Source organism: Gavialis gangeticus, unplaced genomic scaffold (genome assembly GCF_001723915.1).
Source record: "Gavialis gangeticus isolate Ggan-Ray unplaced genomic scaffold, GavGan_comp1, whole genome shotgun sequence".
Classification (NCBI taxonomy): Eukaryota; Metazoa; Chordata; order Crocodylia; family Gavialidae; genus Gavialis; species Gavialis gangeticus.
This window is the reverse complement of record NW_017729029.1, coordinates 79,149,071-79,164,204: the sequence shown is the minus strand read 5'-3', so window position 1 is coordinate 79,164,204 and position 15,134 is coordinate 79,149,071. Positions and strand designations below refer to the sequence as shown.

The window sequence follows — 15,134 nt, the reverse complement described above, 5'->3', positions numbered from 1 at the left end:
TTTTTTTTTTTTTTTTTTTGCTAAATTTGCTCTGTTTCTATATATTTTAAGCAGTATGCCAGAACTGCATGTGCTAATGTAGATGCAGACTCACCAAGCTATAGTGAGAAGTACTATTGTAGCCCTGATTTTGTGTTCTAATGTTTCCTTTATATGGAGCTGGAGTGGTGGCGTTCATCTGTAATGTGATAGAACTATTAAAAGACTGCTTTGCTAACGCTTCTTTTTAATCGACATTTGGTATTTCTATAAAAGTCCCAGTTCTGGGATTCAGCTGTGACACTGAAATCTCAGGTGTCAGTTAACCCTCTCACACATTCTGAATATCAAAAGCAATGAATCGGTCCATGATCTTTATCTTAACAAGTAAGTGCAACACTTCCAAATTTAGTTTCAATTCCAAATTTATTAGGATTTATCTTAATTCTGATCCCTGCCTTTAGCCCAGAGGTGGGCAAAATATGGCCCATGGGTTGGATCCAGCCTGCCGAGGGATTTTGCTGGCCCACAGCAGGTCCCTCAGTCCTACCTAGCTCAGGCATGGGGGGCAGTCCAGGCTGTAGCACATGCAGCCGATCTCACCACCCCAGGGCATGCAGCAGTGCTGGGGTGGCACAGTGGCTGAACTCCATTTCCCAGCAGCATCACTCTTTCCGGTGTCAGCATCCACCAGACCTGGCCCTGCTGCCCTGGCACCCTGGTCCGTCTGCCCTGCATATGCTGCTGGGAGTGAGACTCGTGCAGGCAGGGCACTTGGCCAGGTGTATCAGATGGGGCTGTGAGCAGGCAGGGAGCTGCATCTAGGGCCGGGGCCAGGATCTTCAGGTGGTAACAGTGTGGGGCTGGGACCTAGGGTGGAGTCACGATCTACTCCCTGCATGCCCCAGCCCACAGAATTGGCACCCCCCGTGGGGATGGGTAAGCAGCAGGTCCTGGCTCAACCCTGACCTTGGCCATGTTCTGTCACTGCTCTGTGGCCCCACCCTGTGATCCCAGCCTCACCTGTCTGTCCTGATCTCCACCCACTTGGAGCCCCATCCCACATGGGGAGTTTTGATGAGCTGTTGCACTGGAGGAGTGCTGACCCAGCCCACAACAGCTCAGCAAAACTCCCTCTGTGGCCTGCAGGCCCAAATAATTGTCCACCCCTGCTTTAGCTTACTACATACTATCACACATCAAGGTAAACTATCTTGTTTAGTTACATTTCACATTGCATTGTTTATGCAGGTCATGCAAGTAAATTTTTCAGCTAAACTTGAAAACATATTTAACTTACTATCACCCCTTGACTTGCATAGGGATATTTGATTTAGTAGGCATTTGGCTCAGTACTGTTTTTATAATCAGGCTATAAAAATTCATTCAGTCAAATGTTGCTACGCTAGTTTCTGGTACTTTTGTTCTCAAATATTTGTTCAGTTGCTTTACTGTGGACCAGAGATTAGATTTGTGCTGTAATTACTGATAAGATTTCACTTCCTGTTTGAAACCCAGTTCTACACTTATTTCTCAGTGCAAACCTGGCCTTGCTAGCAAATTTTGTCTCTACTTGTGAGTGCACAGATCTAACTCTTTTTTTTTCTAACTCTTTTTTTTTTCTGTTTTAAAATAACTTTATTTGGTTTGTACAACCAGCAGGCTCGCAGATGGGTCAGGGGCTGTGGAGAGTTGCTAGGAACCAGCAGCTGCAACATCAAGGATACAGCGGACAAAGCTATCTCTCCAGAGAGCATGGTAGACGAATCACTACAAACAGTATTTCCAATGCAAGTCATCGCAAACAAGCCCAAGGAGGCATTGATATCTACCATCTGTTGAAAACAAGAAAATCCAAAGAACAAGAAGGATTCATTAACCTGGAAATGTTGCCCCCTGAGCTTAGTTTTACCATTTTGTCATACCTGAATGCAACTGACCTCTGCCTGGCTTCTTGTGTCTGGCAGGATCTTGCTAATGATGAGCTTCTCTGGCAAGGGTAAGCTAATGGGAGGTCACCTGCATGTTTAAGGATTAGTAGATTTATAGTTTGTTTTCACATACTTTCATTTTTTTTTAAACAAGTTCAAAAGTGAAAAGCTACTCTTTAGCTCAAATTAATTAACTATTTTATACATTTTGTTGGCTGCCTACTTTTATCGTTTTATAAACAAATGTTGTGCAAGTTGATTCAGATTTGACGTGAGGAACAAAAGCAAAGTGAAAACCCAAGAATGCATGTGTAGGTGAATACAAATCAATTATTAGAAGAGACGTTCTTATGCAAGGGCAAAAAACATACTTGATACAAACTTATGTGCATATTTATACATATCTTGTTTGTCGTGTCACACATTAGAGAAAACTAAGAGTATATCTTCACTGCAGTGTCAGCTGAACATATAATTCAAGTGTTATCCTTAGTTTCATGCATGCAGAAGAATAACTAGCCTAACTGCACCTTGTCACGCATCCACAGATGCATCACGAGCAGGTCTAAGGAGGTGATCCTCCCCCTCTATGCGACATTGGTCAGGTCGCAGTTGGAGTACTGCGTCCAGTCCTGGGCGCCGCACTTCAGGAGGGATGTGGACAGCATTGAGAGGGTCCAGAGGAGGGCCACTTGCATGATCAGGGGGCAGCAAGGCAGACCCTAGGAGCGGTGGCTACAGGACCTGAGCCTGTTCAGCCTCCACAAGAGAAGGCTGGGAGGGGATCTGGTGGCCGTCTATATACTGGCCAAGGGGGACCAGCAGGCTATGGGAGAGTCCCTGTTCCCTCGAGTACTACCAGGAGTAACAAGGAATAACAGCCATGTGTTGATGGAGAGTAGATTTCAGGCTAGATATCAGGAGGTAATACTTCACAGTCAGGGCAGCTAGGATCTGGAACCAACTTCCAAGGAAAGTGGTGCTTGCTCCTACCCTGGGGGTCTTCGAAAGCAGGCTAGATACTCACCTAGCCGGGGTTGTTTGACCCCAGCATTCTTTCCTGCCCATGGCAGGGGGGCAGACTTAATGATCTGCTCAGGTCCCTTCTGACCCTACCTACTATGAAACTGTGGAGTTACTTGGTATCTTTAAACTCAAGCTATTTAACTCACCAGGGATGGAATTGCTACTGATAATCAAGCCAGTAGTGCAGCCAATACTTGACTACCCCTTGCTTTTTAAGTTATTTTGCAGTATTATTGTTTTCACCTGAGTTGGGTTAAATGAACTCCTCTCGAACTCAGCTAGCATTAAAGTGAAGACAAGGTCAGTTGTACTATGGAATCCTACAGGTGCTTTTCATTGCACACAGTGGTGTCTAGTAAGCACAAGGCTATAATGGGTTCAAATTCTAAGTCCAACATAATGAATCTAAATTGAACAGTATCAGAAAGAAAGAAGAAGAATATAGTAAAGTATGTGTCATATGGCAGTGAGAGCAAGAGATTCATAGTAAGGGAAGGAAGAGCAAGAAAAAGTCAGAAATTCATTATGTAAATTAAACACAGACCTTTACTACTTACACATTACAAATAATCATGCCTTCATAAAGTCCAGCTTACCTTTACCTTACCATCAAGATGAAACCTGAACCAGTATTTGGTCAGGACTGATTCCAGAGTTAAGCTACATCTCTTTGAAAGCTGAAGATTTGGTTTATAGACTTACTGTCCATTTCTGCTTTGCTTCAGCCAATGGACAGTTTTCGTACTGTTTCTGTCCCTATCTGAAAAGTTCCCCCTTCCATCTCATTACTTGAGACATATGTGTCCACATGTTAAAAACATTTTAACTAGGGCTGTCAATTAATCGCCACTGATGGGCACAATTAACACAAAAACAAATTCACACTCCAATTTTTTTAACATGCATTAATTGCTGCTGCTAGGCCTAGGCCATGTGTATTGGGGGAAGAGCGCCCCCCACCCCCTCACTGCTGCCGGGCTCCACACACATACAGGCGGCCAGTAAGCAGCCGGGCAGGGTCAAGCTATCTAGGTGTGGGGGCTGTGGCAGGGCAGGATGAGCTGCCTGCCCCTCCAGCAGGGAAAGTAGTATGGGGGGCCCTTTTTTTGGACTGGAAATATGGTAACCCTAGGTTTGACCCTTTTTGCATACTGTACTTAATCCGTAGGCAGAGATTAGCAGAGTTCTGCTCTGTTCTTATGGTACTGAGTTGTAATTGAAATTAGTTTATTTGCAAGTACAGAAAAAAATCCAAAAATATTTATAATAAATTGAGATTCTATTATTGTTTAACTGCACAATTAAAATTGTAATCAATCGCCACTTTTTTTTAATCTCACGATTAATTGCAATAATTTTTGTTAAAAGCACTTTGTCATTTTAACTTCCAGTAGCCAGGAGGAGGAAGTAAGGGGCCACCACTTAGAGATGCAAGAATTTCATACTAAATCTAAAAACTCCTTAGTGAAAAGCTGAAGTAATATGTTCCATGCAACAATTTGTGCTGTATTAAAAAAAATAGATTTGCAAGTCTGTTCATACAAGCCAGTATAAAGGCCACTGGTGAATAGCACTGCTTCTTTTCTGGTTCCACAGAAATCATGGACTAGGCACACAGAGAACTCTGTTGAAAGTAAAGCCCATCAAGTCTATGATAGATGTTGCATAATCAAATTCTCTGTATTTTTCTATTATGTTCTACAATTACAAACCAAAAAAACCCTATTAAAATTATATTACTTGGAATACAAAAATCAAGCAAATGCCAAACTTACATGACTGCGCACAATCTTGATTCTCTCCCTCCAATGTGCTTAGACAGGAGTCTGCTGAATAAAATAGCACCATTTTCTTACAGTTATAAGTAGTCTTTACTTATAAGTTGACTGAATTTTCAGGTTCTATTTTAGGAAAATCAGCTTTTTCTCTAAATAGAAAAAGATACCTACATATAAAGTCCTTGAACTGCTATTATCCTTAGAAAAAACCCAGAGAGAACCAAATAGCCAACAAAGGACTAAATGTACAAAAAATACTAAAGTAAAAAAGGAATTTCTATACAAAATAATTTTGTCCAAGGCTAACTGTATTATCTTCAGCCAAAAACTCCAAGTCAGTACATATTAAGAACAATATTTTAGTTACTGTATTTACTTGAATATAAGATAAACCTTAATATAAGACAATCCCCCAATAATTAGATTCTGTGTATGGAAAAAAATTTATAGTAATTCTCTAGGTACGGAATCTAAATATTGGAGATTTACCTTGAATTTGTCTCCTTCCCACTGCTAGAGCAGGGAAAATAAATGTGGGAGGTCAGATAGCCCTTTTGTCCTAAGACCCTGACCCAACTTCTTCCCTCTGCAGCTCCTTCCCCTCCCCACTTTCCCTCTGCTGCTTTACTGTTAGACAAGGAGTGAGCAAAATATGGCCCATGGGTTGGAGCCAACCTGCCAACTGATTAAATTTGGTCCACAGCTGCCCCTGAGGGGCATGGGACTGAACCCTGCCTGACAGCCCTGGCCAGCATGCACAGCTTCTTGGTAGGGCTGCTTCTGGTGCGGCTGCAGCTACCTGGTTAATGTTTGGCTTCTCCCACCTCCAGTGGCTTCTGCCCCTGCTGTGCTGTTCCAAGGAGCAGGTCACAGAGGGAAGTGACAGCAGCCATGGGGACCTGTGCCTGGCACCACACACCCAGCCAGGAAGGGGGGGAAGTTGCAGCTAGTTGGCTTCTGTCCCAGCACATGGGGCTCCAAGTCCAGGTCCCAGCCACTGTCCCCCTCTGCCTACCTAGCACGATGGGCAGCCAAGTTGGGTGGAAGGTGCCTGGAACTAGAGATTCATATGCTAGGACAGGAGCCATCTGACTGAAGCATTCCCTTAGCCTGGTGGGCCTTGTGGTGCCAGCACATGTCCTCACAGCTGCTGCCCTTGCCCATGCTATTTTCTTCATGGAGCAGTACAGGGGCAGAAGGAGGAGACACTGGAGGCAGGGAAAACTAAGGTGTACCCAGGGGATTATAGCAGCACTGGGAGCAGGCCTACCTGAAAGCTGTGTACACTGGGTGGGGCCATTGGTGGACATGGGCAGAAGCACAGTGAGCTTCCCTGGGCAAGCCTCTTGTGGAGTGCTGTGGGGGCAGCCACAGGCTGTGTGAGGGGAGAGGACCACACCTGCACCTGCCTGCGCTGGTGAAGTCTGCTGCGTGTGCCCCCTGCCATCCCTCCCTCTCACCTCCCGCTGGCTCCCAGGACCTGGTTCACAGGCACAACCCCCCCTTCCCCCCCCACACACACGCGTCACCCCCACACACAATATACAAAAGTAACTTTATTTTGAGCTCTTATGCAATTGCCTCCATATACACTACTCAATAATATTAAAATATGTTATAACAGATGCTTGATTTTAGTATATGATTGGGGGGGGTTATTTAATTAGTTAAAATGATATCTTCTGAAAGATATTTTGTGTTTGGTCCTCAGCCAAAGTAATTGCCCACCACTATGTTAGTTCCTGTTCTCCCTGAGTACATGGAAGTAAGAAGCAAATGTATAAACACTGACCTTGAAATAAACATAGCTGTAGTAATTTGCATATAAACTTAACTCATCCAGAATTGATACATGTTACATTTTTTAAAACTGGTGCCAGTTTTAGCACATAAACACACTTTTAAGCAGCACTTTGTATCTACTTCTGTAGTGCAAATCATGCATGCTATTAATCCAAAGCCAAAAGGCATAAATTCCATTGTAATGGGCCCCAGCAGAGTCAACAGCATTTCAAGCCATGGTCACCCCACAACTCAACACTGCTTAGTATGTGTGTGTACTCCAGGAGACCCTCCCCCCTCACAAAGTATCCACGTACTAATTAGTGCCCCACTCATGACTGGAACCAGTAATTCTTATCCTGAGTCTTAGGATCCTCCAAAAATGTATATGCAGATGAGGTACAGAGCAACCTGGTCCAGCTTCACCTCATGGAGGGCACGGCACACTAACCATATGCAACGGGCTGAAGGAGAAAGAGAAAGATTCTGGATTAACTGTTTGAGGTTCCATTTAGTAATGTTTGCCAGACTTTTAAGGGTGGTGAAGAAATGGAAATCATTGGAAATGGGAGAGAAAGGCACAGCTCAGCTGTGGGAGTGAAGAGGAAGTCAAAATGTATTCAGTATAGTGGCTTACCATGACTTGAAAAAGAGTGAGTGCAGAGGGGAACTGTACACAATGGGTACCACCACGTATATTATTCAGACAAGCTTCCCCAACCTATTCTTGTGGTAGGTTCAGCCTTGGCATGTGGGCTAAAATCAGGATGATGACCTGGCCTGATCTGGCTGGAAGGCTTAGGAGAGGGATCAGTGGCAGCTGGAGCAGCAGTGGCACTGTCAGCAGCAACATTTGAAATGGTGGCAAGGAAAGAGATGAGATGGACTGCACCTTGTGAAAGAAAATGGATGAGAGCCAGGAGAAGGATGCAGTTCTGTGTGAGGATCTCCACAAGGCAATGCTTTTGCCCAGGCATTTTGAAGCTAGAGATTACTCATCTGGATTTCAGCAGGCTGATACTGCAGGGATGGACACTTGATATGAATTACTTAATCCAAGATGCTGAGCAAGTTGGATTAGGAAGTAATGCTTAGGGATGAGACAGCATACCAAAAGTTCTCAGAGACCTATAAAAAATGTTAGAAAGTCCCCCATCCTGGCACATTTTTATTTTGGACTGTTAAGGACACCTAAGAAAGAATAGTTACAATTAAGATGTATGAAGCCTTTATTGAAGAGGAGTATATAAGATTTTGGTTATCAAGTCACTGCAAGAGAGTAGAGAATGTGGACAAGTTTTGAGACCCAGATGGAGTATGGACTGGGGCCTGGAGAGCCCAAATGTTACTCTGACTGTACACGGAGGGGCAGGAGGGATATGACACCTTCTGCATATTGCCTTAGGGCTCCACAAAGTACTGGTGATTTACTGTGGACAGCCAAAGTTATGTTTGGGGTGTGAGGAAGGGCATTTGACAATGACCTGCCTATATGAGATTTGCATGGCATGCAGAGAGAAGGCTAACAGGATGCAAGAGTGTAAGAAGGAATGGAAGTGTACTTTGTGTGGCAAATTGGGTCCACATATTTCACAAATACAATTAAAACAAAGATGGGCAAATATTTTGCGTGATGGGCCATTTAATAAGTTTTGGTGAGCTGTTGAGGGCCCCACACACAAAATCTTTCAGAAGATATCATTTTAACTAATTATAAATTAAAAAATCATATATTAAAAATAAAAAATGTTATATTTTAATTTTCTTTTAAAAATATTTTTGTCCTGATTTTTGTGTTGTTGAGTAGTGTATATAAAGGCAATTGCATAATAGCTCAAAATAAATTCTTACTTTTGTATATTGTTGTGGGGGGGGATGTATGCAGGGTGCTCATGTGCTAGGTCCCAGGAGCTAGCCAGGAGAGGGAAGAGGGGGCACATGCAGCAGAACACTCCATGTGGGCCCAAGCCCTGCTCAGTCCCACCCAGGGCAGCCTGCGTCACGCTCTCATCTGTGCCCCCCGACAGCCCCCAGCCAGCATGTACAGCTTTCAGGCAGGACTGCTCTTGATGTGGCTGCAGCTGCCTGGCTACTGCTTGGCTTCCCCCTGCTCCAGCAGCTCCTCTTCCTGCCCCTGCTGCATTACTCCAGGTAGCATGACAAAGGGCAGCAGCTGTGGGGCAAGTGTCAAGTGGGAAGTGGAGTCATCCCCAGACCTAGACCTCAGTGCACAGATTGGACTTGGAGAGTGGTAGGTAATAGCTTGGGATAAATATGATCATCACCCTAATATCAGTTAATGTAAAGAGCATTCACAGCCATGCAAAGTGGGTATGGGTGGGCCAGATCAGATAGATATGGACATTATATACCTGCAGAAATGTGGAGTCCCAGGACAGAAAGAGTATAAAGACCTTATAGGAAGATGGAGCATACATGTGGTCAGGCAGTAATGAGAATGGCAGTGGGTGTGGCAGTGCCAATAAAAGACAGATTATTAGTCAGGAAATAATTGGGGCAGAGTGTTACAGGTGATTGGGGAGAGAGGAGGGGAAAGGTTTAGAATACTAAATGTTTATGCAGTGGCAGAGTGCAAGGAACTGTGTGCCTTTTAGAGGAACTGAAAGCCCTCCTACTGGAGGTGTGCTGAGACATCAGTCCATATCGTATCAACATCAATAAAAAGAAAATAGATATTATCAGCAATCGGCTTTTTTTGGCTGATGTGGCCAATAATGTCACTGATAAATGCTGTGTGCATGCGCCCAGCATGTGGCCAGCCCAGCAGCTGGGAGAGTAGTGTCCAGCTGGTAAGTTTCTTGGGAGGAAGGAGGGGAGGAAAGGAGTTAGGGGGGAGGCAGATCAGCATTCCTGCGGTGAGGCTGGGACTAGGGCAGGCATTGCCCAGCCAGGGTGGGATGGGATGGGGTGCAGGATGAAGCAGCGAGCAGCTCATCCAGAGGAAAGGGGTGGGGGAGTGGCTCCCGCTGCTTCATGCACCCCTGGGGGAGGAATGGGGGGGCACATATCCCCCAGATCTGTGAGTAGGGTGAGGGTGGACTGCTGCTGCAGGCTGGGGTGTGGGGTGGTGTTGGGCTCTTCCTGGTGGGGGGGTTGGGCCAGGGCTATGCTCAGGGCAGGTGGAAGTGGCAGTGCTGGGAGGGGGGCTATGGGGTGGGCTACAGCCATCCCAGAATTCACCATAGCCCTCCCACACTCCCCTGCTCCCAGCATCGCTGCTGCCCATCCCACCCTTTGCTGAGCCCTGGCCCAACCCCCCTCCCCCCACTGGAAAGAGACTGGAGCCAGCCCCAGGCTGCAGCAGCAGCCTCCCCTCACCCGAAGGTGAGGGGAGGCTTCTTGTCTTCCCCCTGGACAAGCCGCTTGTGGCTTGGTCTTGTGCCCTGCCCCACCCTGGCTGGGCAGCACTTGCCCCTACCCCAGCCCCGCTCCCTCCCTCACTGTGGGGGCCTCGATCTGTCCCCCCCCACACCCCTTACCTTCCTCCTGCCCCTTCCCCCCAACAGACTTCCCAGCCGGATGCTACTTTCTAAGCTGCCGGGCTGCATATCGGCAACCAGATCAGTATGGGCTGATATGGCTCATTAATTATCAGCTATCAGTATTGGCCCAAAAAATCTTTATTGGTGCACTCCTGCCTACCTCCTACCAGGAGCACTGCCTCTAACACTAGTTGGAGACTTTAATCATATATTGGAGAAAGGGGATAGGATGGGGAGCAACACCTCAGGATTAGATAGATCCTCACAGATGTGGGCAAGGATGGTAGTAGAGCATAAAGTACCGGACACCTAAAAGTAAGTTCCTGGAGTTGACCATAGGTTACTAGAGTGGTCTGGTATAGATTTCATTTTGAGGTCTATAGACTGGAAAGTTTGAGTGGCAGAGAGAATACCGATTTTCTTCTTGGACCACCTTCTACTGAAGACAGTGTTGGAAGTAAGAGAGCAAGGAACAGCAGGTAGAGAGCAGTGGATGATAAATACAAGACAATTGGAAGATGAATATATGTGTAAATGGTATGGGAGCAACTGTGAAAAATGGGGAGTAATTAAAAGGGTATATACAAGTACAGTGAGACGGTAGGAAGAAGTTAAAAAAGAACACGAGCCCCACATGAGTATGTGGGGAAAAGAAGGGCCTGGGAAAAGGGGAAGAGGTTTACAAGACTACAGTGGAGACAGCAGTGTCTCCTATGGCTGTCAGAGAAGGGATTCCTGGTAGCAGAGGAAATTATGGAGACACAAAAAAAACCTATTGAAGGAGTGGGGTAGAGAGAAAGAGCAAAGAAACATCTTCCTTATGAAGGCTGCATGGGTGGAAGAAGAAGAAGAATGGTCCTCCTACTTTTTTTCCTCTCCTTCAAGAAAAGTATTACAGCAGTGCAGGATGAGAGAGAAGTGTGACAAACAAAGACAGAAGAGACGCTGAGTGCAGTGAAGGAGTTTTACTAAAATTTATACTTCAGCAAAATTGCATCAGGGAGCCCTTGACTCCTTTTTGATGAGGTTAGAGGTGACATTGGAAGAAGGTGAAAGGCATCAGCTGGAGAGGGCATCGACACTGAGAGAACTATGGGAGGCAACCTGAACCTTCAGGACAAGAATGATCTCAAGGATGACAGGCTTGTGACAGAATTTTACAAGACTTCTTGGAATTTATTAAACCCCAACCTGTTAGTGGTGTTCTGGGAGTATCTGGCAAGGGAGCAGCTTCCACATGCAGCTTCCTGCTGGAGTTCTGGAAGCCCCACGTGGAGGTATGGAGCCGGCCGGCCCAGCCCACACCACCCCCACCCTCCACAGGAAGGAGCTCCCCTCCCCACTTACCCAGGTGCCCAGTCACACAGCTCTGTGCCTACATCGTGGGGTTCCCAGCTGGAGTTCCGGTAGCCCCACAGAGATGGAGGCGCAGAGCCCGCTGCCATTAAATTTTGCAGTTATGCACAGTCATGCCTTTTATGGGCAAAATTGCACATGTACATAATTGTATAATTCCCCAAGGTATAGTACTTGTATGGGTGCTCTATTACAGTTGGGGACTGTAGAATAGCCAAATGTCCCGGACAAACTTGTGGGGAAGGAAGCATATGGCATGTGATGTGGGAGTGTCAGTTTGCCAAAACAGTCTGGAGAAAGGCAGAGAAGCTCCTACAGTGGCCAGGTCCTAAGCGCCAGCTCACGCTAGAAGAAATTCTGTGTGGGGTGTGGTTGGGACCCAAAGAAAGGATGGAGAAAGAGTGGGGAAAGCAGTAGTGAGATTTTGCATGGTATTGTGGAAGGTAAGAACTTACTAGTCTTGTAACAACTGGATCTTTCTGTATAAGATGCCTTGCATTTGGGCCTGAGCAAACTGGGATGGTATTGTTGGCAGGACACGAGAACTAGGTAAGGAGCAGGTAGTAGATTTATGGAAAAGAGAAGACTGGAGATGCCTAGTAGATCTAGGAGGATAAAAAGATGAGGCCTGAGGGGCAGTGGAGCTATAGCTGGAGGCTGGAGGTTGGCATGATAGGAGCAAAGACAAGACATATATGGAATAAGGGTTGATAGGCATTAATAGACAAGCTTGGAGAGTGATGGGGAGCAATGCAATATTAAGAAAGAAAAAAAAGTGTCCAGGCCCTTGGATTAATGGGAATTTTGAGAAGGAGGGAATGGTTGGATAATGTATAAATATTTTGTGTTTTTTGTTGGTCTTATTTGTTGAAGTTTTGGAAGCTGATGGAATCACGTTTTAAGTTTTGAGACGTTATTTTGTTTTCTTAGTTGATGCCGTTTCCTGTAAGGTAATGTAAGCTGATGGAAACGAATTTATAAGTTTTTGATACTTTTATAACAATAAAAAAACAGTTCCCATCAGTATGTTTGCCTAGTGTGGATCATGTTATTTATAGTCATGCTCAGTATTGGCTACATTTAATTAACTTCATAGCTGGTTTCTGTTACTGAGCCCATGCTGCTTTTGGCAGTAGTTTAATGATAGAATGGGCATGTCTACACATGTGCTTTAATGCACAGTAGACTATTTTACTGCGCATTAAAGTGTCACGTAAAAACCGTGACATTATGCTAATGTGTAGTAAAATAATCATCTGTGCCTTACATGTCACTAAAAAAAGAGCAAATGTGCTACTGCACATTAGTGCAGCCTAATGCGCATTAATTTAGTACCTCACGTTGAAGGTACTAAATTTAATACACATTACAAAAGGTGCATTAATGCACATGTAGAACGCACCACAGTATATTTAGTGAGGTTTCCTTGTATGCAAATATAAGTGGCTTTTTTCCCCATGCTGATTAGGGGAAAAAATTTCATCTACTATTCAAGTAAATGCCCTGAATGCTATCTCTTTACATGTTTTAAAAAGGCAGACTCTTTATTGAAATGCCAGATTAGAACAGCAGTCCTATATTTAAAGTTTACACATAATCCCCAAAACTGAGGATCCAAAACAGCCCCAGTGAAAAATCCACATTATCTTAACTTTTTGAAGGATGTAAGAAAAGAGAAACTGATTAGCTGAGTTTACAACATTTTTATGTGGAGATGTCACTCAGATTTGACCTCTCCTAAACGTGTGAGCAAAGTACATTCAACTGATTTGTGTTTTGGAAGAATGAAACACAGTTGAGTTTTTTGGGAGGGTTTTAATTTAACCTCAGACTTTTTTTTAATTTAGTGCTAGAAATGTTCAAGACATAGTCTTTTTCCAAGTAATAAATGCACAATCCACTGAAATGAAAAACAAACGGATTTCAAATCTTAAATGTGCATTCTTCTGAAGTTTATGGAATTTAAGCAACTTTGCAAGGTTTTCTGCCATCTCACCTTGTGGGCTGTTCCCTGGCTTTGTGGCTCCCATGGTGAACTGCTACATGGCCTGCTCTAGAGCAGGTGACCTAAGGTTTCCTAAGTCTTTGTTTTCTGTAGTAGAGTCAGGGAAGCCTCAACTTGACACAGGACTCTCAGGCCTTCTGATCTGCAAGCCTCCATCATTATGATTGCAAAGGAGATTGGTCCCCTGAGCAATCATCCATTGTAGCCCTTCAAGATGCCTTGCAAAATCACTGCTCTGTACAGTACTACCATACTTTTTTGGTGATATATAAGCGTGGATCCGGGTTTTCTGTTTCGCATGGAAAAACAGGGCAAATGGTACTGCCACCCCGTGCCACCACCTCACAGGAACAGGGCTGGGGCGGGGCAAGGGCAGCAGTGCCCCTCTGCAGGTCAAACAGGCACCGCCCGCCCGGCCAGACACAGGGAGAGAAGCTTGCATGTGGTAGCTACCGCTGCCATTGACCACCCTGCACCACCATTGTGTGCAGCCACCACTACAACTCTGCAACCAGCTTCCCCTACCCCTGCTGCACCTCAACCAGCCGCCAGGGGTACACTGCTCAAAAAAAGGTTGAATACCCGTGTTTTAAGCATCTGCATTCCCCAGAGATTCAGTCTACATTGAGTATACACCAGTCTAGGCCGATGCATAATATTCCCTACAATTTTTACCCTGGCCTGTTATAGGCTATTTTGAGTCTGAGTATTGCCACCTGAACTGACAGAAGTCTGCTGTACACCAGTGAAATATACCTGTTTGGCCAACAACTCTGTTGAAGAATCTGGCCAGTTTATTTTTGGAGGGGACAGAATCCTGATCCTGGTGGCAGGAGAAAATGGAACAAGGAAGCTTGGAGAGGGAGAGAGGAATAACTGGGACTGGAGCCTAGTAGAAAAGAAGGGGAAACTAGGAGGTTGGGGGAGGGCACTGGAGAAGAGAACTAGGACAAAAAGTAAAATGGAGAGGGAAGTAGTAGTCAGATAGGACTGAAACTGAATTAAATGGGTGAACGGGAGTAGGACTAGCCTGGCAAGGAAATTCTGGACTGGGACATAGAAACAGGATTATAAAAGAAACAGGTCTGAGATGAGGACAGGTTGGAGGGTATGAGGCGAAAAGTTTCAAATGTGTAGGGGGGGTGGGAAGAGGAAAAGGAATCTGGTCCCTTAAAGCACGTTCCCCTGCAGAAACTTCAAGAGAATGCAAAATTCCAGCATCTGTTCCACTGCTGTCATCAAATGACTGTAAACCCAGTGGCAGTCTCCTTCCTTTATCTTACTATGTAGTCTATGTAGAGGATAACGTACTGCTGCTATCACTTACTCGATTAGCTCAAGTGTCAGAGGTCTCTGCTGTGGATTTAAAGGTACAACTTTGCTGATGAACCATGTGGTCATCAGTATGATGCCATATGTTGGAATTTGGGTTTGGGGAGAATGGGGAGGGGGTTGACATTTCGTAAATCACACTCAAAACAATGTTTTAAAATATTACAGGTATACCTCGTTTTATTGCGCTTCGCTTTATTGCGCTTCGCAGATATTGCATTTTTTACAAATTGAAGGTTTGTGGCAACCCTGTGTCAAGCAAGTCTATCGGCGCCATTTTGATGGTTAGCATTTTTTAGCAATAAAGTATTTTTTAATTAAGGTATGTACATTGTTTTTTTAGACATAATGCTATTGCACACTTAATAGACTACAGTATAGTGTAAACATAACTTTTATATGCACTGGGAAACCAAAAAATTCGTGTGACTCGCTTTATTGC

General features: G+C 44.8%; 1 protein-coding gene across 3 annotated transcripts in view; it reads left to right on the top strand.

The window, feature by feature from the left end:
* FBXO8 (F-box protein 8) overlaps positions 1–15,134 on the top strand; it is a 44,866-nt gene that overhangs the window by 10,196 nt on the left and 19,536 nt on the right. For 2 of the 3 annotated variants that reach the window (XM_019521792.1, XM_019521794.1), the window contains exon 2: positions 1,639–1,978. In XM_019521792.1, the coding sequence (XP_019377337.1) occupies positions 1,650–1,978 (329 nt within the window). In that variant the 5' untranslated portion in view covers positions 1,639–1,649. The remainder of the gene's footprint in view (positions 1–1,638; positions 1,979–15,134) is intronic. The other variant, XM_019521793.1, reaches the window with a different exon arrangement.